At 40.0% G+C, this 16,161-nt stretch overlaps 3 protein-coding genes across 4 annotated transcripts; 2 read left to right on the forward strand and 1 right to left on the reverse strand.

The window, feature by feature from the left end:
- Nucleotides 1–1,001: 1,001 nt before the first annotated feature.
- On the forward strand, nucleotides 1,002–4,724 carry LOC310939050 (ectonucleotide pyrophosphatase/phosphodiesterase family member 7-like; the record flags this gene model as incomplete). Its single annotated transcript, XM_083903717.1, has 5 exons — nucleotides 1,002–1,269; nucleotides 2,226–2,371; nucleotides 2,479–3,111; nucleotides 3,331–3,574; nucleotides 4,606–4,724. The coding sequence occupies exons 1-5, from the start codon at nucleotides 1,185–1,187 to the stop codon at nucleotides 4,722–4,724; spliced, it is 1,227 nt and encodes a 408-aa protein (XP_083759843.1). The 5' UTR covers nucleotides 1,002–1,184.
- Nucleotides 4,725–5,727: 1,003 nt separating this feature from the next.
- LOC310939270 (DNA-directed RNA polymerase III subunit RPC4) lies at nucleotides 5,728–10,112 on the forward strand. Of its 2 annotated transcripts, none has more exons than XM_083903976.1 (8): nucleotides 5,728–6,393; nucleotides 7,195–7,241; nucleotides 7,352–7,509; nucleotides 7,625–7,752; nucleotides 8,051–8,159; nucleotides 8,432–8,688; nucleotides 9,302–9,454; nucleotides 9,555–10,112. In XM_083903976.1, the coding sequence occupies exons 1-8, from the start codon at nucleotides 6,205–6,207 to the stop codon at nucleotides 9,696–9,698; spliced, it is 1,185 nt and encodes a 394-aa protein (XP_083760102.1). In that variant the 5' UTR covers nucleotides 5,728–6,204; the 3' UTR covers nucleotides 9,699–10,112. The 2 variants fall into 2 exon arrangements, with proteins under 2 accessions (XP_083760102.1, XP_083760103.1); XM_083903977.1 differs by having other exon boundaries at nucleotides 9,305–9,454.
- Nucleotides 10,113–10,559: 447 nt separating this feature from the next.
- Nucleotides 10,560–15,887, reverse strand: tfam (transcription factor A, mitochondrial). Its single transcript, XM_083904001.1, has 7 exons — nucleotides 15,640–15,887; nucleotides 14,546–14,688; nucleotides 14,279–14,349; nucleotides 13,655–13,804; nucleotides 13,344–13,439; nucleotides 12,255–12,311; nucleotides 10,560–12,158 (listed from the first exon to the last, which is right to left on the reverse strand). The coding sequence occupies exons 1-7, from the start codon at nucleotides 15,723–15,725 to the stop codon at nucleotides 11,889–11,891; spliced, it is 873 nt and encodes a 290-aa protein (XP_083760127.1). The 5' UTR covers nucleotides 15,726–15,887; the 3' UTR covers nucleotides 10,560–11,888.
- Between the last annotated feature and the right edge of the window lie 274 nt (nucleotides 15,888–16,161).

The raw sequence follows: 16,161 nt of genomic DNA on the forward strand, positions 1-16,161 counted from the left end.
TCAAAATAAAAGGGTTTGTTTTGATATGGAACGCTAAAAAAATTACAATAAAAAAATGTATTTATGATGCAAAATTAATCAAATTATCAAAAATACATGTGAAACGCAAGTCTGTGCGTGCTGCTGATGTGAGATCCAGACACACATTATTGTAACTCTTCTGTTGTGTTGATTATCTTGCGTTGTACAGAGGAAAATGTGTGTTATTTTATAGGTTTAAAGGTCCAGTGCGTAATATTTAAGAGGCTTTATGAGCTGAAATTGAACATACTACAAAATAATATGTATGCAATTTCAAAATAAAAGGGTTTGCTTTGATATGGAATGAAAAATAGTTTACAATAAAAAATTTATTTATGATGCAAAATTAATCTATTAATAAAAAATAAAAAAAGACACAAATAACTTGGACGGTTTGAGACCTCTGTTCTACAGTAATCTGCATCTTTCTGGGTTTAACATCCAGTAATATAGTGAAACAGTAACGCCAGGATGAACTCCAGCATCGGCCTATTTTTTAATCCGACGGTCGATAAGAGATCAACATTACATCACTTAGTGGTACTATCTCATACTCTGACTAACATTTTGAAAATGCAGTACTTAAAAACAAAAATGATTAAAATTATGCCAACAAAGAGAGAAAAAAGTACATGAGGATCATTTCTAAACCACACATTACTCCAGCTGTGAAGAAATACCTACGAGATACAGCTCATAAAAGAAAACAAAGAGGGGAAGAGTAGAGGTTATCGGTTTGCGATCAGCACTGTTTCATTTCACGCAAAGGTGGGGTGAGGTTCAAAGGGCACTGCTTTTCTTTCTAGATCAATGACACAAATAAAAGCTGTTCATTTAAGTGTTGATAAGTGCTGGTAGATAGATCATTATTTACGACTGGTTGTCGCCGGTTTTAGATCTGAGAACTGTTGTGGTCAGCTGGAAGAGACAGATCTGAATTCACTGGAAAAGCTCTGAAGCCCACAGTCATGCTGCTGCTGCTCTGCCTGGCTGTCCTCGGCCTAACTGCCTGTTCTCCCTGTGATGCTGCACCACCGAGGGACGACAATCTTCAGCTGAAGTCTGTTCCCGCCAAGTCCACGAGAAACAAGCTGCTGCTGATCTCCTTTGACGGATTCCGCTGGGACTACGACCGCAACACCGACACCCCTTATCTGGATAAGATGGTAGAGGACGGGGTGAAAGCAACCTATGTTACTCCATCTTTCATCACCATTACCAGCCCGTCTCATTTCACAATGCTGACAGGTAATAAATGTTTACCATTTGTATTGATATATAATCCAGATTAAAGCATGGCTATGTGTGCCAGGTCTTATTGAAGTGGTAACTGATGTAAAACATGTATACAGACATTTAAACTAAGGATAGACAGATTATCAGCCGGGCCATTTTGACACATATCAGCATCGGCCTATTTTTGAATCCGACGGTCGATAAGAGATCAATATATTTATTTGTTTTTTTATTTATTTAAAATTTCAGTTCACTTTATAAGAGATGAATCAGAATCAGAATACTTTTACTATACCGGAGGAAATTGTTGTGTTACAGATATCAGACTCAATAAATTTGCAGAAAAAGAGTACAAGAAGAGCACACAAATTTAAAATTTTTAAAAAAAAAACTTAATAACAAAAAAATACATTAATTAATCATTTAAAAAAAAGTTTATTAATTAATTAAAAAGCACACAAAAATTTAGGATTAGGTGCTGCTTGCCCTGTGAACTCCCTGCATTTCTTTTTGTTTGAACTTAAAACAAAGATAAGTGAAAGATAAAATAACATTGACATTTTTGAAAACTTTATTTACTGTAGAAAACTTCAGGGAGCTATGTAAGGGTTTACTTTTTTTATATGACATGCTGCTGAGCCTGGGTGCTTCCTGCACTTTTTGTTTTTGAATGTCTGTTGTCTAAGATTAAAAAAAAAAACCTTTAAAGTAATAATTATATGCTTAAAGGCATTTGAAATGAATGAACGAATGAATATCGGCTACAAATATGGGTTATTGGCCTCCTTGACTACTAATAATCTGTCTAATCGGTCTATCTCTAATTATCTCTAACTTAATTATAGATATTTATATATACATAGCTATGAGATACAGAATGTCTTGTGTGATCTAGGTAACTACATCTTAAAAAAAAAAAAAAAAAAGTACTTGAAAGGTCTGAAGTTTCGTCATGTGCGGTTCATCAGGGCGTCACATTGAGAATCATGGGGTGATCCACAACATGTGGTTTAACATCACCACGCAAGAGAAGAAGCAGTACTACGAGGCGCAGTTTGTGGATTCCTACTGGGACAACGGCAGCTTACCCATCTGGATAACGGCGCAGAGACAGGTCCATTACATCCATCTGTTTGCTCTCCACGTGTCTATACCTCAAATGGGGAGCCAGGACTATTGCAGTATTAATAAAGTTTACCATGTATCTTCATCCTCATCCAGGGGCTAAAAACTGGATCTCTGCATTTCCCTGGCACTGCAGCCACCTACAGAGGAGAGACAGTGAAGGTTCGTGAAGTGGAGCCTCCTCGCTATGATTACTCTGACGAGAACGTCTGGAGGAAGAACGTGGACAAGGTGATCGGAGAGTGGTTCGATCAACAGGACCTGGACTTTGTCTCCCTGTACTTTGGCGAGCCAGACCTCGCCGGACACAAGCACGGACCGGATTCAGCAGAAGTGCGGGAAATGGTCAAGCAAGTGGACCGCACCATAGGCTACATGCGGGACAAGATCCAAGAGCGAGGCCTCACGGAGCGGCTCAACGTGATCATCACCTCTGACCACGGCATGAGCACAATCTTCCGGGGTGCACAAGCCAACGAGATTATCCTGTCAAAGATTCCTGACTTCAGCTTTAAGGATATCCAGTTCCAGCTGCTGGATTACGGCTCTGTTGGCATGCTGCTTCCCAAAGAGGGGAAGCTGGAGAAGGTGTACCAAGCTCTGAAGGGAAGCCACCCCAATCTGCACGTATATAAGAAGGAGGAGATGCCAGAGAGACTGCACTACAGTAAACATCCCCGACTACTGCCCCTCATCCTCATCGCTGACCCTGGGTATATTGTCAATGGGGTGAGACAGAGAGATTGTTGTCATTCTGGTAAATCAATAATAATGTTGAAACACCTGGTTACAGAAGCCAAGTACATCTCAGCCTATTCTACTCTTTAACTTTACAATGCCTTCGTTTTTTGAGTGATCGATTATCATATTCCCACTTAACCAAAACATCAATCGTTCGCATGTGGCACAATTCTCACGAGACGTCTCCTCTCTGTGTCCGTCCGACAGTTTTTACCTTTAAACTACAACAAAGGTGACCACGGTTTTGATAACGAACTCTTGGAGATGAAAGCCTTCTTCAGGGCGGTGGGGCCCGACTTCCACAAAAACCTGTTGGTCGACCCCTTCGACATGACCGACGTGTACCCGCTGATGTGCCACCTGCTGGGAATCAACCCCGAGGTCAACGACGGACACTTGGACAACGTCAAACGCATGCTGGCCTCGGAGGAAATCCCGGGAGGAGACAAAGGTGAGTTAGGGATGAGCTGGTATGATTCATAAAGTTGGCTCAGCTGCAAAGCCTTGTTAGAATTCCTTGAATATGAGCATCTACATTACCCACAGTGCAACGTTCTACACTCTTAGAAATAAAAGTGCTAAGTTGAACCATATAAGGTTCTTTGGCTTGTCCTCATAGGAGAACCATTTTTCCAGGAGGAACCTTTTATAACATTTCCACCTGGAACCCTTAGTGTTACCAAGAACCATTTTAAAACCTTTCATTCAGGAAAGGGGTTTTAAAGGGTTCTCTGGATCAAAATGGTTCTTACTGGAACCATTAGTGTTACCAAGAACCCTCATAAGCAAACGGTTCCAGGTAGAACCTCAGCCCTTGTAGAAGAACCCTTTTGGATCAATTATTTCTAAGAGTCTACGACTGGTTACGTGTTGGAAATTCTCGACACTAGCTGGAGCTTCGTTCTTTCTGACTCTCCAACAAATAAATGGCTCAGAAAGTTCTCCTCAACAACAGGAAACTCATTATGATGGGTAACACCAATGCAGCTCCTATAAGAATGAAGGATGGATCATATTTAACATTTAAACGACTACAGTTGATGCATCACAGTAGATTATAGTGTGTTGTCCAAACGTATTCTAATTATCTGCTTGAAACAGCCATTATGTGTGCTTGCTATGTTGACAATTGCCTAATTTTAGGGAAGAGTAAGAAACACAATAATATGACATAGTGTCTGATAATGACTCCAACCTTTACACCATATATCTGTGTGACTTTTGTCATAAAGATTATATCTTGTTATCTGAGGTGAATAAACTTAAGTAGGATTAGGCGCCAGAGTGCAATATCGCACAGGGAAGATAAGCGATAAGCGATTAGCTGACTTCAGTACTGGGTTATACTACACTGTAAATGTGTTTTATCTTGGTGTTGTTTCCTAGATGTTTTCGTCTTTTTTTTTCTCGAGTTATTATTGTTTTTGTCGGTTCATTTCTGCTGCCTCATTTCTGTTTTCTATGCATGTTTGGAGTCTGCAGTCGCAGAGACGAATACTCAAATGCAGGTGGTGACCGGCCTGGCAGCAGCGGTTGGGATTCTCGCACTTGTGTTCGTCGTCGCCACTTCTTACAACGTGTGGAAAAAGAGAAGAGCATAAAGAAATAGAACTCGAATCAAATGAAAGATGTTGTTTTTTTAAAAGAGTAAAAACATAGTATCATAGTTTGTGTATAAATCATAACAACTGTCATGTATAGATGTTCAGGATGCTAATTTTGAAGATCTGATGCTTCACTACCCCTGACATGCGCAGACATATTGTGTCTTTAATTTAAAATGCACTCCATGCAGTTTTCATGTGATTACAAGCGATAAGACACTCAGCTTATCGAGATCTCACGCACATTTGGAAAGTTTGACGAAATATACTATGGTGTTGTCGCAAGAGGTGATAGGACAATAAACGATATATTATCGCATGTCGGGATTAAAACCATTTACACAAAGTTAATCTTGGAGAGTTTCTCTTATCGTGTCAATCACGAACGAAGAAAAACATCAAAATTTCACGTGAGGGACTTGAAAATCCTGCTTAACTCACCAGCATACAGTGCTTGTGATTTTTCCTTGTGATGTATTATTCATTCATTCATTCATCATCTGTGTTCGTATAAAATTATTTTTCACCCCAAAAAATCTGTGCTTTCTCTTTCAAAAACTTTGTTATTTATTTGGCAAATGACAAACTGAATTTAACTTCATTTTTTATGCCCACATTTGAGGCAACTCAGTATAATCTGACAGCATTCTTGAAAATTCATGGATCAAAATAATGATATAATAATATTTTAGCATTAAAAATATCATTTTGGTTAAAGAGCTTCTACATATTGGTGTATTAACAGAAACAGGTTACAGAAACATTAAAAAAAAAAAATATTATAAAGAGCTTGTACAGTACAGTAATTGATGCAGTATTTTTATTGTAGATTAACAGGTAATATTCTGTGTATATACAGTAATAATGTTTTTATGAGCTGTAAAAACGATTATAGAGGGACACATTCTCACACTGCTGACAAACACCGCCCTCTTGTGGTCACTCCCGTGAAGTACAGCTCAGCAACCACAACAACAACAATGGCAGCTTAGTCGAAACATCCTCGAGAGCAGTGCGGAAGGGATTTTGATCATTTTCACCTGATCTGGAGGACGCGGTGAAACACAGCGGACTTGTTGAAGAAGCTCTGGTTCGATTTAGTCCACGTTTTTAAATCAAGCACCGAGGGTTTTTATTGTTTTATAGCCGTCACCGCCTGGACGCGATGCACTGCAGCAGGGCCGAGTCCACCAGTAACGGTGTTCTGTTATGAAAACAAGGAAATGTTTTTATTTTTACACGAGCGGACGCTTTTTCGTGGGGACAAAATGGAGGATTACAAGCTAATTAGAGGGAGGGCGCGGTGGTTTTAAACGAGTCTGTGTAGCGTAACAATTGAAAGGAAGGAACCAAATTAACTAAATAAACTGAAAGCGCATAGTTTGGCGCGAACTGTAACGTTATAGGTGCTGTTGTGGGAAACGACTCCCCCCCCCACCCTCCCCCTCTCTCTGTCACAACAACGTTATAGCGCAAAATGTCTGACTCGGGTGATGCTTCAAGTTCTGGCGCCTCCGGCCTGAGCAGCAGGGCCGGACTGAGTTTCCCCGGGGGCAGAGGACTTCCGGCCACTGTCCGGAGTGTGTCCTCCCCACATCCGCCTGGAAGACTGACCTCTCTGAGAACCAGGGACCTGACTCTGGGGGGAACCTTCAAAAAACCAAAGGTAATGGATACTCCAGCAAAAGTACTAATACTTTGATATTGTACTTAAGTACACAATTCATGTATCTCTACTTTGTTGTTTGTATTTCTAGCAACATTTATTCCACTACATTTACCCTAACTATGTGTTACTACCAAATAAAATGAGAAGAAGAAGAGTTGGTAATGGTCTGTATTTATATAGAGCTTTTCTAGTCTTAATAAGCTGCTTTAAACTATAGTTTTGACATTCACACGTCTTTCATACCGAATACAAATGCTGCAACGTGGGGTTAAGTGTCTTGCTCAAGTACGCATATAGACTAGCATAGCCAGGAATTGAACCCACAACCTTTGTACCACTGATAATACCACAATAAAATTACTTTACAGTAAATGTCATCTACTTTAAGACTTTTACTTGAGTAATATTATGTTCTGGTACGCACACTTTGACTACTGTATCCCTTTAAGGTGCTTTTATACATGACTGCTAAAAAGAATGAATAGCTGAAGCAGAGTATAATGTTATATATGATAATTATTGCCACTAGACGTTAGGCTGAGGGCATCCATACATATTACTCAGTTTAAGTTTTACAAAAAAATCAATTAACGCCTACTTTTACTTTAATTTTCACGTTGGCATAGGACTGCTAAATCCTTGTTTCTTGTTCGTTATACTCGCTTAAACTAAGAACAAAGGAGACAAATATCTTCCTGTTCACACCCCCTGAATGGTCACATGATGTTACTCTTTAATTGTATGATAATCTGTTAATGTTGTATTTATTGTCTGTCTTCTTTTTTTTTTTTTCTAAAGAAAGCCTTTGAGCCAAATGTCCACGCTGTGAGGAAAAGCAAAGACGAGTAAGTGCTCACCAGTACGGTCATTTCAGTCCCCCGTCTCATATTAAAAGCACTTTGTACTGTGTGTTTGTCATATTTCAAACTAATATAACCGCTTGGTCTCAACCCAGATTAAAGGAACAGATAATTGTGGCCCCAAAAAAGGAGAAAAAGAGGGATGAAAGAAGAGGAGTAAGAGAAGGAAACAGAGGGAAGAGGAGAGAGAGACCGCAGACGATCCAGTCTCACTCCATCTTTGAACAAGTTCCCGCTGACATATGTAAAACAGGTGCTTCCCTTCTCTTTAATATTTCGTTTTTAAGGGAAATTAAACATATATATGCCAGAGACTCAGTGACTGATGTGCTTCAGTCTCTCACTACCAACCCCTCCCCTCTGTTCAGGCTGGCGTGGTGCAACTACAGACCTGCACGACTCCACCACCTCTCCTGTGTCTAAACTGGTCAACAAAGAGAAGAAATATTCTGAGGACGAAGAGGACGAGTTACTCAGCAAACTGCAAAGAGACGACGTAAGTACTTCCAGGAGGAGCCTCTAAGAATATGTCATTTTTTATGTGCAGTCTATGTCTAAACGTCTATAGTGCAGTTCCTATATGAACATTTAGATTGATTTCAGTGCTTAAAGGATCCTTTAGTGCTGAACTATTTCCCATTTGGCTCAGTAAATGACACCCAAATGTACATGGCTTCTCGACTGTTTTCCATGCAAATAAAATCCTGTGAGCTGCATTATCAGTCATTACAAGTACCATCACTACAAATCACTAATCTGCCCGGAACTAATACGATGTGTTGCACCCTCCGCAGTTCCTCGATGACCCGAATCTGAGGAACGACGCCAAGCTGAAACCCATCCAACTGCCTCTGAGTCAGTCCAGCAGCTTCATTAAGAGCCAAACTCTGTCGAGCACAACGTGTGAGCAAACCACTTTGTACTACGATTGCGGCTACTGTCCTCAGTGTAATAACTGTGACATGTCTGTTAGCAAGCTGCTCATTTTAGACCAAATCATTAGGAACACTGGTTCTCACTGTGTTATAACCACTGTGGTGAGCAGATACTACTGAGATAACATGATAAATCAACTTTTTTGGCTTCCATATTAACTGCAAGCTCCATGTGTTTGTGTGATTAATCCGCTGCAGTCTGTTGTTGTGCTTAAGTGTTTGTCGTTGTCACGTTGGCAGGTCCAGTGGACCGTCGTAGAGGAGATGGCCGCAGCAGGACAGAGCTGCCCAAACCAGAGCAGCCGCCTCTGGTGGACCTGCTGCAGGACCTCAGCCTGTCGGGCAGGGATGAACTCTTCTTCATGCAGCTGCCTGACTGTATCCCAAGACGGCTGTCTGAACAGAAAATGCCCCCCCCTCTCAGACCGACAACAGAGAAGGGAGCCAAGAAGGAGGGCAAAGCCGAAGACAAGAGGCCTGCACATCTACAAGCACAAGTGAGTAAAAGCTGCAGTGCGTAACTTATGTTATTCTTCCTGTGTTTGGTCTTGGTAAAGATAAATGATGTCACATTATGCTGCCTCCTTCATGTGGAAACAGGCTTTGTCAAGCAATACTACAGGTTACTTGCGCAGGACTAGACATGCTGTTTTCCAGACCTTGAAAAGTCACAAAAGTGTATTTCTATAAATTGCATTATCGTAAAACATTAATATTGAATTATTATTCAAATATTCCAAAAATATTTTGTCTATCTCAGATTTAAGTGTACGTATTAAATAGTGCATTCATCGGCTCCCATCAATTCCCCTTTGACTCATGACTAAGCCTCTTGGGAAGCGTTTTCCGCTGAACTTTTTGTAAATCCTGAGGATTTTCACTGCATTAGCCCACTCTCCTGTGCTACCACTTTTCTTCTTTTTTTACCTCGTCACATCTTGAAACATTTCATGTCTGACATTTCTGCTGACATCCTAATGCAACAGAGATAGGGGAAATTAATTGCGGTGCTTGACGCTGTCAGCCACATCAGCAGCTGGCCTTTTCAAGTCTGAAAATGCTCGTATCAGCCGGTTACTGACAGGCTTGTGGGTCTCTTCCTCTTATTAGCAGGCTGCGACCAAGGAAGGTTGCCCTGTGCTGTCACAGTTGCCAGAAGGATTTCTCGGTAAACTGCAGATCAGGAAGTCAGGAAAGGTGGAGCTGAAACTGGGCGATATCGTTATGGACGTGTCTGAGGGAGCTGCGTTTTCCTTTCTACAGGTAGGAAAGAGGCTTTTACTATTTCTCCCTTTAAACCTGAATATAACTATTATTGTTTTAATGTCTTTGTCTGAAACGACGTCTTGTTGTCCCTCTGCAGCAGCTGGTGTCTGTGCGTCAGTCCGACGCAAAGACTGGAGACATGACGGTGCTGGGAAACGTCCACCACAAATTGGTCCTTTCTCCAAACTTTGAGACTTTACTGACGCAGACGTTGACGCAGCAGCAAAAAGAACTGAAATAAATCAAACTAAAATATTCTGCACAGCGAATTAATGGATCTGAAAGTTACACACTGAGGAGTAATTAAGGACTATGACGCTCAGACGGAAAGAAATGGACGAAATTCCCCAAACCTCTGATTTGAGGTTTTTTAAGGCAGCTACTTCACTGACTGGTGTCGTTATCTTGTATTTTGAGCATAGCAAAGATATACATGTAGTATTAAGTTTCCAACTCACATGCACTGATTCACAAAGACGACCACACACACCAGCTTACATGACCGTGAGCTTCAGTCTGACTCAACACCAGCAGAACTTCACACCAACTACGTTTGCCTGGAAGAAGTCAGCGACACACATTTTTTTATGTCTTCTATACTGATATCACTGTTCTATGACCTGTACACTGTAGATATTTACATGTTTAACTGTCTTTTCTGCCTTCATTTTATTTCCATATCTTTTAAGGTTTGTTACATGTAAAGGATGTTTGTTTTTTATAGAAATAATAAAGGTTAAATAAATGTTATCATTATTGAGTTCAAGAGGTTACAACAGGAGGAATTTCTTATCAAGTTGCCCAAATATACAGCTCCCTATCGTATAATCAGTACACTATTACTGTGAAATACTGTTTCATCTTTTTTTGTGGTTTTTATAGCACCAAATGACTTAAAATATACTATACATATACTTTATATATATATACATATAAAAGTATAGGTATTATTTATAAAGCTCGTACCACCTCTATGGATTAATATTCTGATGTTCCAGAAAGCAGCGATCCCATTGCAACGTGTCCAGGAATTCGTCAAAGCTTCCAATATCAAATGTTTCACCTGACAGAAAAGTTAAATCCAATAATTAAAAAATGTATATTAAAAATGTATGTAAAGGTTTATTCAGTAGATACTTCATACAAAGAACGGTTAATGCAGTCAGAATACAGTGCAGCACTAAAAGCAGGTCAAACAAACTATGAATATGCAGCACCTATGTGGCTTAAGGGAATCTTAGTAACAAGAACGCCAGGAACAATAATGTCCTCAGGATCAATCTGAACAGAGCTGATCATGATTTCATACAGTACCATCAGGGCAACAACCCTTTTTGTCCAGTCAACATTATTACTTGAATGAAAATGCTGTGGAAAATAGCTCATTTTATTGTCAACCATAACACATTTTTGTTTCAGCTAAGAAAACATCTCATACAAAGCCTGTAAAGAAAATGCATTAACTTTTGTGTTTGAAAAAAACCAAGATGTCAGTTGTTGATATTAGGTATGCTTTTAAACAACGGGATTTCACAGTTTGAAGTTGCGAAAAAGCTTATTCTTCACCATTAACTGAGGAAAATGTACAAATATGATACAATATGGTGGAATGATAGTCTGGTCTTTAAGTATATGTTAAGTGCACTGTGGAGTGCTTACATCCACAGGTGATATCATCTATGAAAGAAACAGCTACTGCTTCTCTCAAAGTTTTCTTGTCAACAAATTCCTCATTCCACAAATATGGTCTCTCAGTGACGATATCGATATATATGATATCAACACTGTCTGACCTCCCTGCTGTTGTGTCCATTATTTTCATTTGCCACCCATGGAAATATATAATGAGTTTAACTCTGTCACTGCAGCACCAAGGCATCATCTCCTTCCATTCATAAAAAGATGACGGTGTTATTAATGAGATTGTTTTTGGAATATTTCCTTCTTTGGGGGTCAACAAATGTACAGACAGAGAGCAGGGAAGTGAGACCGTATTGAGGGACAAGAATTTTCAGGACTTGTTGACATGAAAATAAAGATTATGGAACATTTTCTGTATGACAAACCAGAATCAGACGTGGAAGTGGGACGGCAATAATAACGTTTATATTTCTTTCAGCTTACAATCAGAGCAATGGAAACTTCATCGGGGCCTCTTACATTCAACTTCATGGCAAACTCATGTCTCATTGAACCACTGGATGTGTTTTTGTAGAATGGATAAGAATAAGCTTCCATTGATAACATTGATTATGCATAATCATTTTCTGTATACTGTGAAATGTTTGCCCTGTTGAACATAATGACAACTGGTAAATGTGTGACTTTCTAGTTTGAGGGGGAAAAAAATCAAGCAGGACACAGCCCTGGATCATCAGACCTCCTTCCTGTCCAGTTGTCATCAACACTTTTTAAGGTAGGTCAACACATCTCAAGTCTTCTTGGTAGCTCGGACAGTTTTAGCTGGGCTACTTTTTGTTGTCTTCTTTTTTATTTTTGCCTTTCCTTTGGACATGGCCTTCATCTTTGGCTTTGCTTTTTCTTTTCTCGTCTCGGCTAAAACTTTAGCAACTCTCCTATTGTTTATCAGGGTCTGCTTTCGGACAAGGTCTTCTCGTCCAATCTCGACCATCTGGTCTTCCCAGGATTTCATTTCGTTCTTATAGCGAATTTTGTCATCTTCTGCCAGCTGATTATAGACCTGCAACGTGGAACATACACAGAATATCCACATGAAAGGCTCAAAACAAAGAGGATTAAGTAAGTAATTGTAATGTGTAATGGCTGTATGACTAACCTGTTTCTGGTTGCTTAAGAGACTCTTCCAGCTCTCCAACAGTGACATCATCTTTGCCTGAATGAACATTGGTAGCAACTTCATGAATTGACTGTTGCACAATGGGTTTGGGTTTTCTATTAAAACTAAAACTAGTACATTTTATTACTTGCATTCATGCAATCATGTTACCCATCTATAACCCAGAGACCACAAGCGTTAAATTAAGGGAAATAATGTTCATGTATAATCACACAATATAATCATATATAATAAACTATGAAAAGACTGCATACAATCTGTTTAGAAGATCACAGGTTGCCGTTTGTTTTGTTTTTTTGCTTGTATTGTATGAGCCTAGACTCTTTTTCATGTTTTATCTCAGTTATGAGAGAGTTTTCTATTTATGACGACTTCCGTGACACACTTTTACTTGACCAGTCTTTGGCAGACCATTCCATACATTATTACACAGCATTCAAGTAGCAAGAAGGCTAGGATGATGATATAGCTAGGATCTAGGATGATTTTGAACAGCTTTTGTATTGTCATTTTGTACTTGTGTCATTTCAAATATTTCACCCGTTACATACATGGCCGAGTCTGGCCATTTAAGAGAGGGTGTGGCCTTGTGGGTACTGTGTGCGAGTGAGAAAGAAAGGGAGACAAAGTGTGCATGTGATGTGTGTGGTTCGTAGTCACAGTCTGTATAAAAACACCTAAATAACAGCAGCAATAGTAACTCAGAGGGGCTGTGTGGTACATGTTTGCTCTGCAGTAAGAAAATATCTGGTGGAGGTAACAAGCATCTCGGTTGCAGATTAAACACAGATTACGAAACAACAGCTGTTGAAGTAGCACAGAAATACTGAAAAACTTAGCTAGACAGGCCTTGCATTCTCACAAGCCCACCGTTGGCAATATTGACCCAACCCCGCTTTACTTCTGATTAGCCAATACCATGGCCCTGGCTAGCTTTATTAGAGGAGCATCAGTTTAATGCCTCAAGATGATTAGATTAAATCACGTGCAGTGCTCCTCTCGTGTTTTTATACCGTTGACGGAAAATCCATTGTAGTGGCGGAGAACTTTTAATCTTGATTTACTGACCTGTAGGGTGGTTCCGCTGGCCTCATCAAAGTGCTCTGACATGAAGATGCAGAACGCAGAGCGAGTACGTTTGGGTTTCCCCAGGCTGTTAATTTCCTGCATCACACAAACAGGGAGGAGCAACAGTTATTGTCCATCACTGTTGATGTAAACAAGGTTGAGAACTCAAATCACTAACTAGGTCTTTAACAGGACTAGACACTGTCAACAAGGCCATACACTTAAATAAGATACACATCAAGACATTGCATTAGAGAAACTAAACAGAATAGTTTGGATTTTAATTGTCACACATTTACTACTTATTTTACCCTTTTCTTGCGGATGACTTTCCTCTTGGCCAACTTCGCCCTCCTCTCCATGGACTGTTGTAAGACCTGTGCTGGCGTCAGCTGAGCCTGGTAGTGCTGAAATTCCACCTTGAACTGCTCCCTGGCCCGTTCAGACTCGACCTGAAACGGCTACAGGTGAAAGAGAAAACACAATGGATATCTTCACAGCCCGTCAAAAACCCATTGGTGGAGTGATTTTCTCTTATTCAGTACCAAAGACATGTGCAAAAGGCAGGAATACAATAGAGCTGGGATAAACCAACAATTATACTGGATACTAGGGATGTCCCGATCCCTATATTTATTATCAGATCAGAGTCGATCTGGGCATTTTTTAACGGATAGGAGAATGACAATCAAACCAATCACCTTTTCATGATCTTTTACTGCAGTTGCTTTCCACATGTCCTGGCTTTTTGGCCACTTAAATGAGCAGGTTTGTCATGTGACACAGATGTAGACTGGAGCAAGGCTTAATTCAAAGCAGGCTCAAAGTGGCATCCTTTTAATAGTATCAATGTTGTGACACGTCTCTAAATTATGGACGATGCAGCCGTGTTATATAGACAGAATAGGATCAAGACAGGTAAGGACTGAAAGTACCTGTTTTTGTTCTGGAGTCAACATTCTCCACTGCTGTGCAATCTCCCTGACGACATCCACAGACTTCAATTCTAGACGCAAAAATTGCAGAATTATATACTTAAATTCACTGAGAGAGAATAGAGGAAAATGGATCTATATATGTACATGTACAGTGAAACTGCAATGTGTCATACTGTCACCAATATGACGGGACAGTATTACAAGCTGTGATATCAGTGCAGCCAGTTTATGAAATTCTACAAGAATCAGGGGTTGAAGATTTACCGGGGTTGCTTCTAGTCATGGTAGGCTTCTGTTGCTGAACGTATCTCATGTATCCATTCAGGGGCCTCTTTGGTGGGCCACTGGCCTGAGACGTCAGGCATTTCACTGGTCCCAAGCAAGCAGCAGGGAGGATTTTGGGACACCTAAAGCATGCATGTGTAAAAATGCACATATAAGAAAACCCATTCACAAATGTGATAAAAAAAATGAATAGTTTCAAATATTAAATTTTAAACTTGGTATGAATTTGGCATACACAACAAAGCGGCAATTCTATAGATATATGTTACAATTGTTTATAAATAACGCACAGAGTAAAGAGTAACTTTTCATTTTACTCCTAATATGAAGTACTACCTACTCCTCTGTATGTCTTAGATTTAAGTCCAGTATGGATAATAGGGCTGCAACGATTAATCAATCAATGCATGAATTATTTGTCACCTATTTTGATAATCGATTATGCTGCATGCTTTTTTTTTAAATAATTAAAACAAGCTTTGTGATTTTGCAGCTTGTTGAATATGAATATTTTCTGGTTGCGTTGCTCCATTTGACAAAGAAATCTAGAAAATAAAACTAAATGGTTAGTTGCAACTCAATTAGACAAATATGAAGCATTACACTGCGGGTAACTGAAAACTAACTGTCTTTACTTTATTGGACATTGCATTGACCTGTATTTGGACAACGTTACCCGTGACCTTAACCATGACTTGTTCATGTTTTAACTTAAACCCAGCAAATTATATTTTACTCCTGACCTCAACTGACCTTAACTACTGCCTCACTACTTCTGATAATGTTCGTGTTCCTCAGGAGGAAACATGCACACGCATACACACACGATAAGAGTCCCTCATGGTCTTCCAAAGCAACTAAAACCGTGTGTTAAACACGTCTAAACGTGGCTGTGATTTACTGGTTATTCGTGTGCAGATAACTCAGCTTCACGTCTCTATTTACCATAATTGCCTCGCGTGTAAAATACAAATACTGTATGTGCTAATACCAAGCTAAAGCTAGCTAGCTGACTTAGCGGTGCTACCTCAACTTACAGCAGCGGACACGGAGAGCGTCTTTAAGGTTCCTACCTTGCCAGAGAGCCTGTGCAGGACAAGACACTGAACGACTTCGCTAACAGGCTAATACTTCCTGTTAACAAGCTGAACGGGGCCATGTCGATGTGAATTAACGTCAAGGACCGTTAACTAGAAGAATAAAAAAGGGGACGTATAGCACCACCAAACGAGCGAGTGGTTATTTTTCATGCATTGGTTGTGTTCATTGAAGCTGGGGTTCTTTCCTCCTCCTTCTTGTTGACATGCACGCCACGAGCAGCAAAAGGCGCCCTCAATCGTGCCCGCTGCATTGTGGGAAAAGGTCAACTTCGAAGCCTTGGTGCTGATTGGCTGCTTCTTTTTGGCTTCCTCAGTAAGAAGACATGTGATTGGTCAAGATTGGATTTTTTCTTTTTTAAAGAAATGTGGGCATAAGCCAATCAGGAGCAGCAGGGTCTTCTTCCAACTCGAATAGGGAAAAACCATAATACATCCATGGGAAAAACACATTTTACACATTTTGTTGGTTATTTCACCCGTTTCTTGAAAATTGGA

Source organism: Microchirus variegatus (genome assembly GCF_963457635.1).
Source record: "Microchirus variegatus genome assembly, chromosome: 17".
In the NCBI taxonomy this organism is placed as follows: Eukaryota; Metazoa; Chordata; class Actinopteri; order Pleuronectiformes; family Soleidae; genus Microchirus; species Microchirus variegatus.

What these genes read in the sequence shown, in the direction of transcription:
- LOC310939270 (XM_083903976.1), top strand. Translation starts at nt 6,205, where the DNA reads ATGTCTGACTCGGGTGATGCTTCAAGTTCTGGCGCCTCCGGCCTGAGC. An exon ending in GAACCTTCAAAAAACCAAAG is followed by an intron (nt 6,394 to 7,194) that starts GTAATGGATACT and finishes TTTTTTCTAAAG; the next exon opens with AAAGCCTTTGAGCCAAATGT. An exon ending in CTGCACATCTACAAGCACAA is followed by an intron (nt 8,689 to 9,301) that starts GTGAGTAAAAGC and finishes TCCTCTTATTAG; the next exon opens with CAGGCTGCGACCAAGGAAGG.
- tfam (XM_083904001.1), bottom strand. Translation starts at nt 15,725, where the DNA reads ATGGCCCCGTTCAGCTTGTTAACAGGAAGTATTAGCCTGTTAGCGAAG. An exon ending in AAGTCATCCGCAAGAAAAGG is followed by an intron (nt 13,440 to 13,654) that starts GTAAAATAAGTA and finishes TGTGTGATGCAG; the next exon opens with GAAATTAACAGCCTGGGGAA. An exon ending in CCAGCGGAACCACCCTACAG is followed by an intron (nt 12,312 to 13,343) that starts GTCAGTAAATCA and finishes ATGTTCATTCAG; the next exon opens with GCAAAGATGATGTCACTGTT.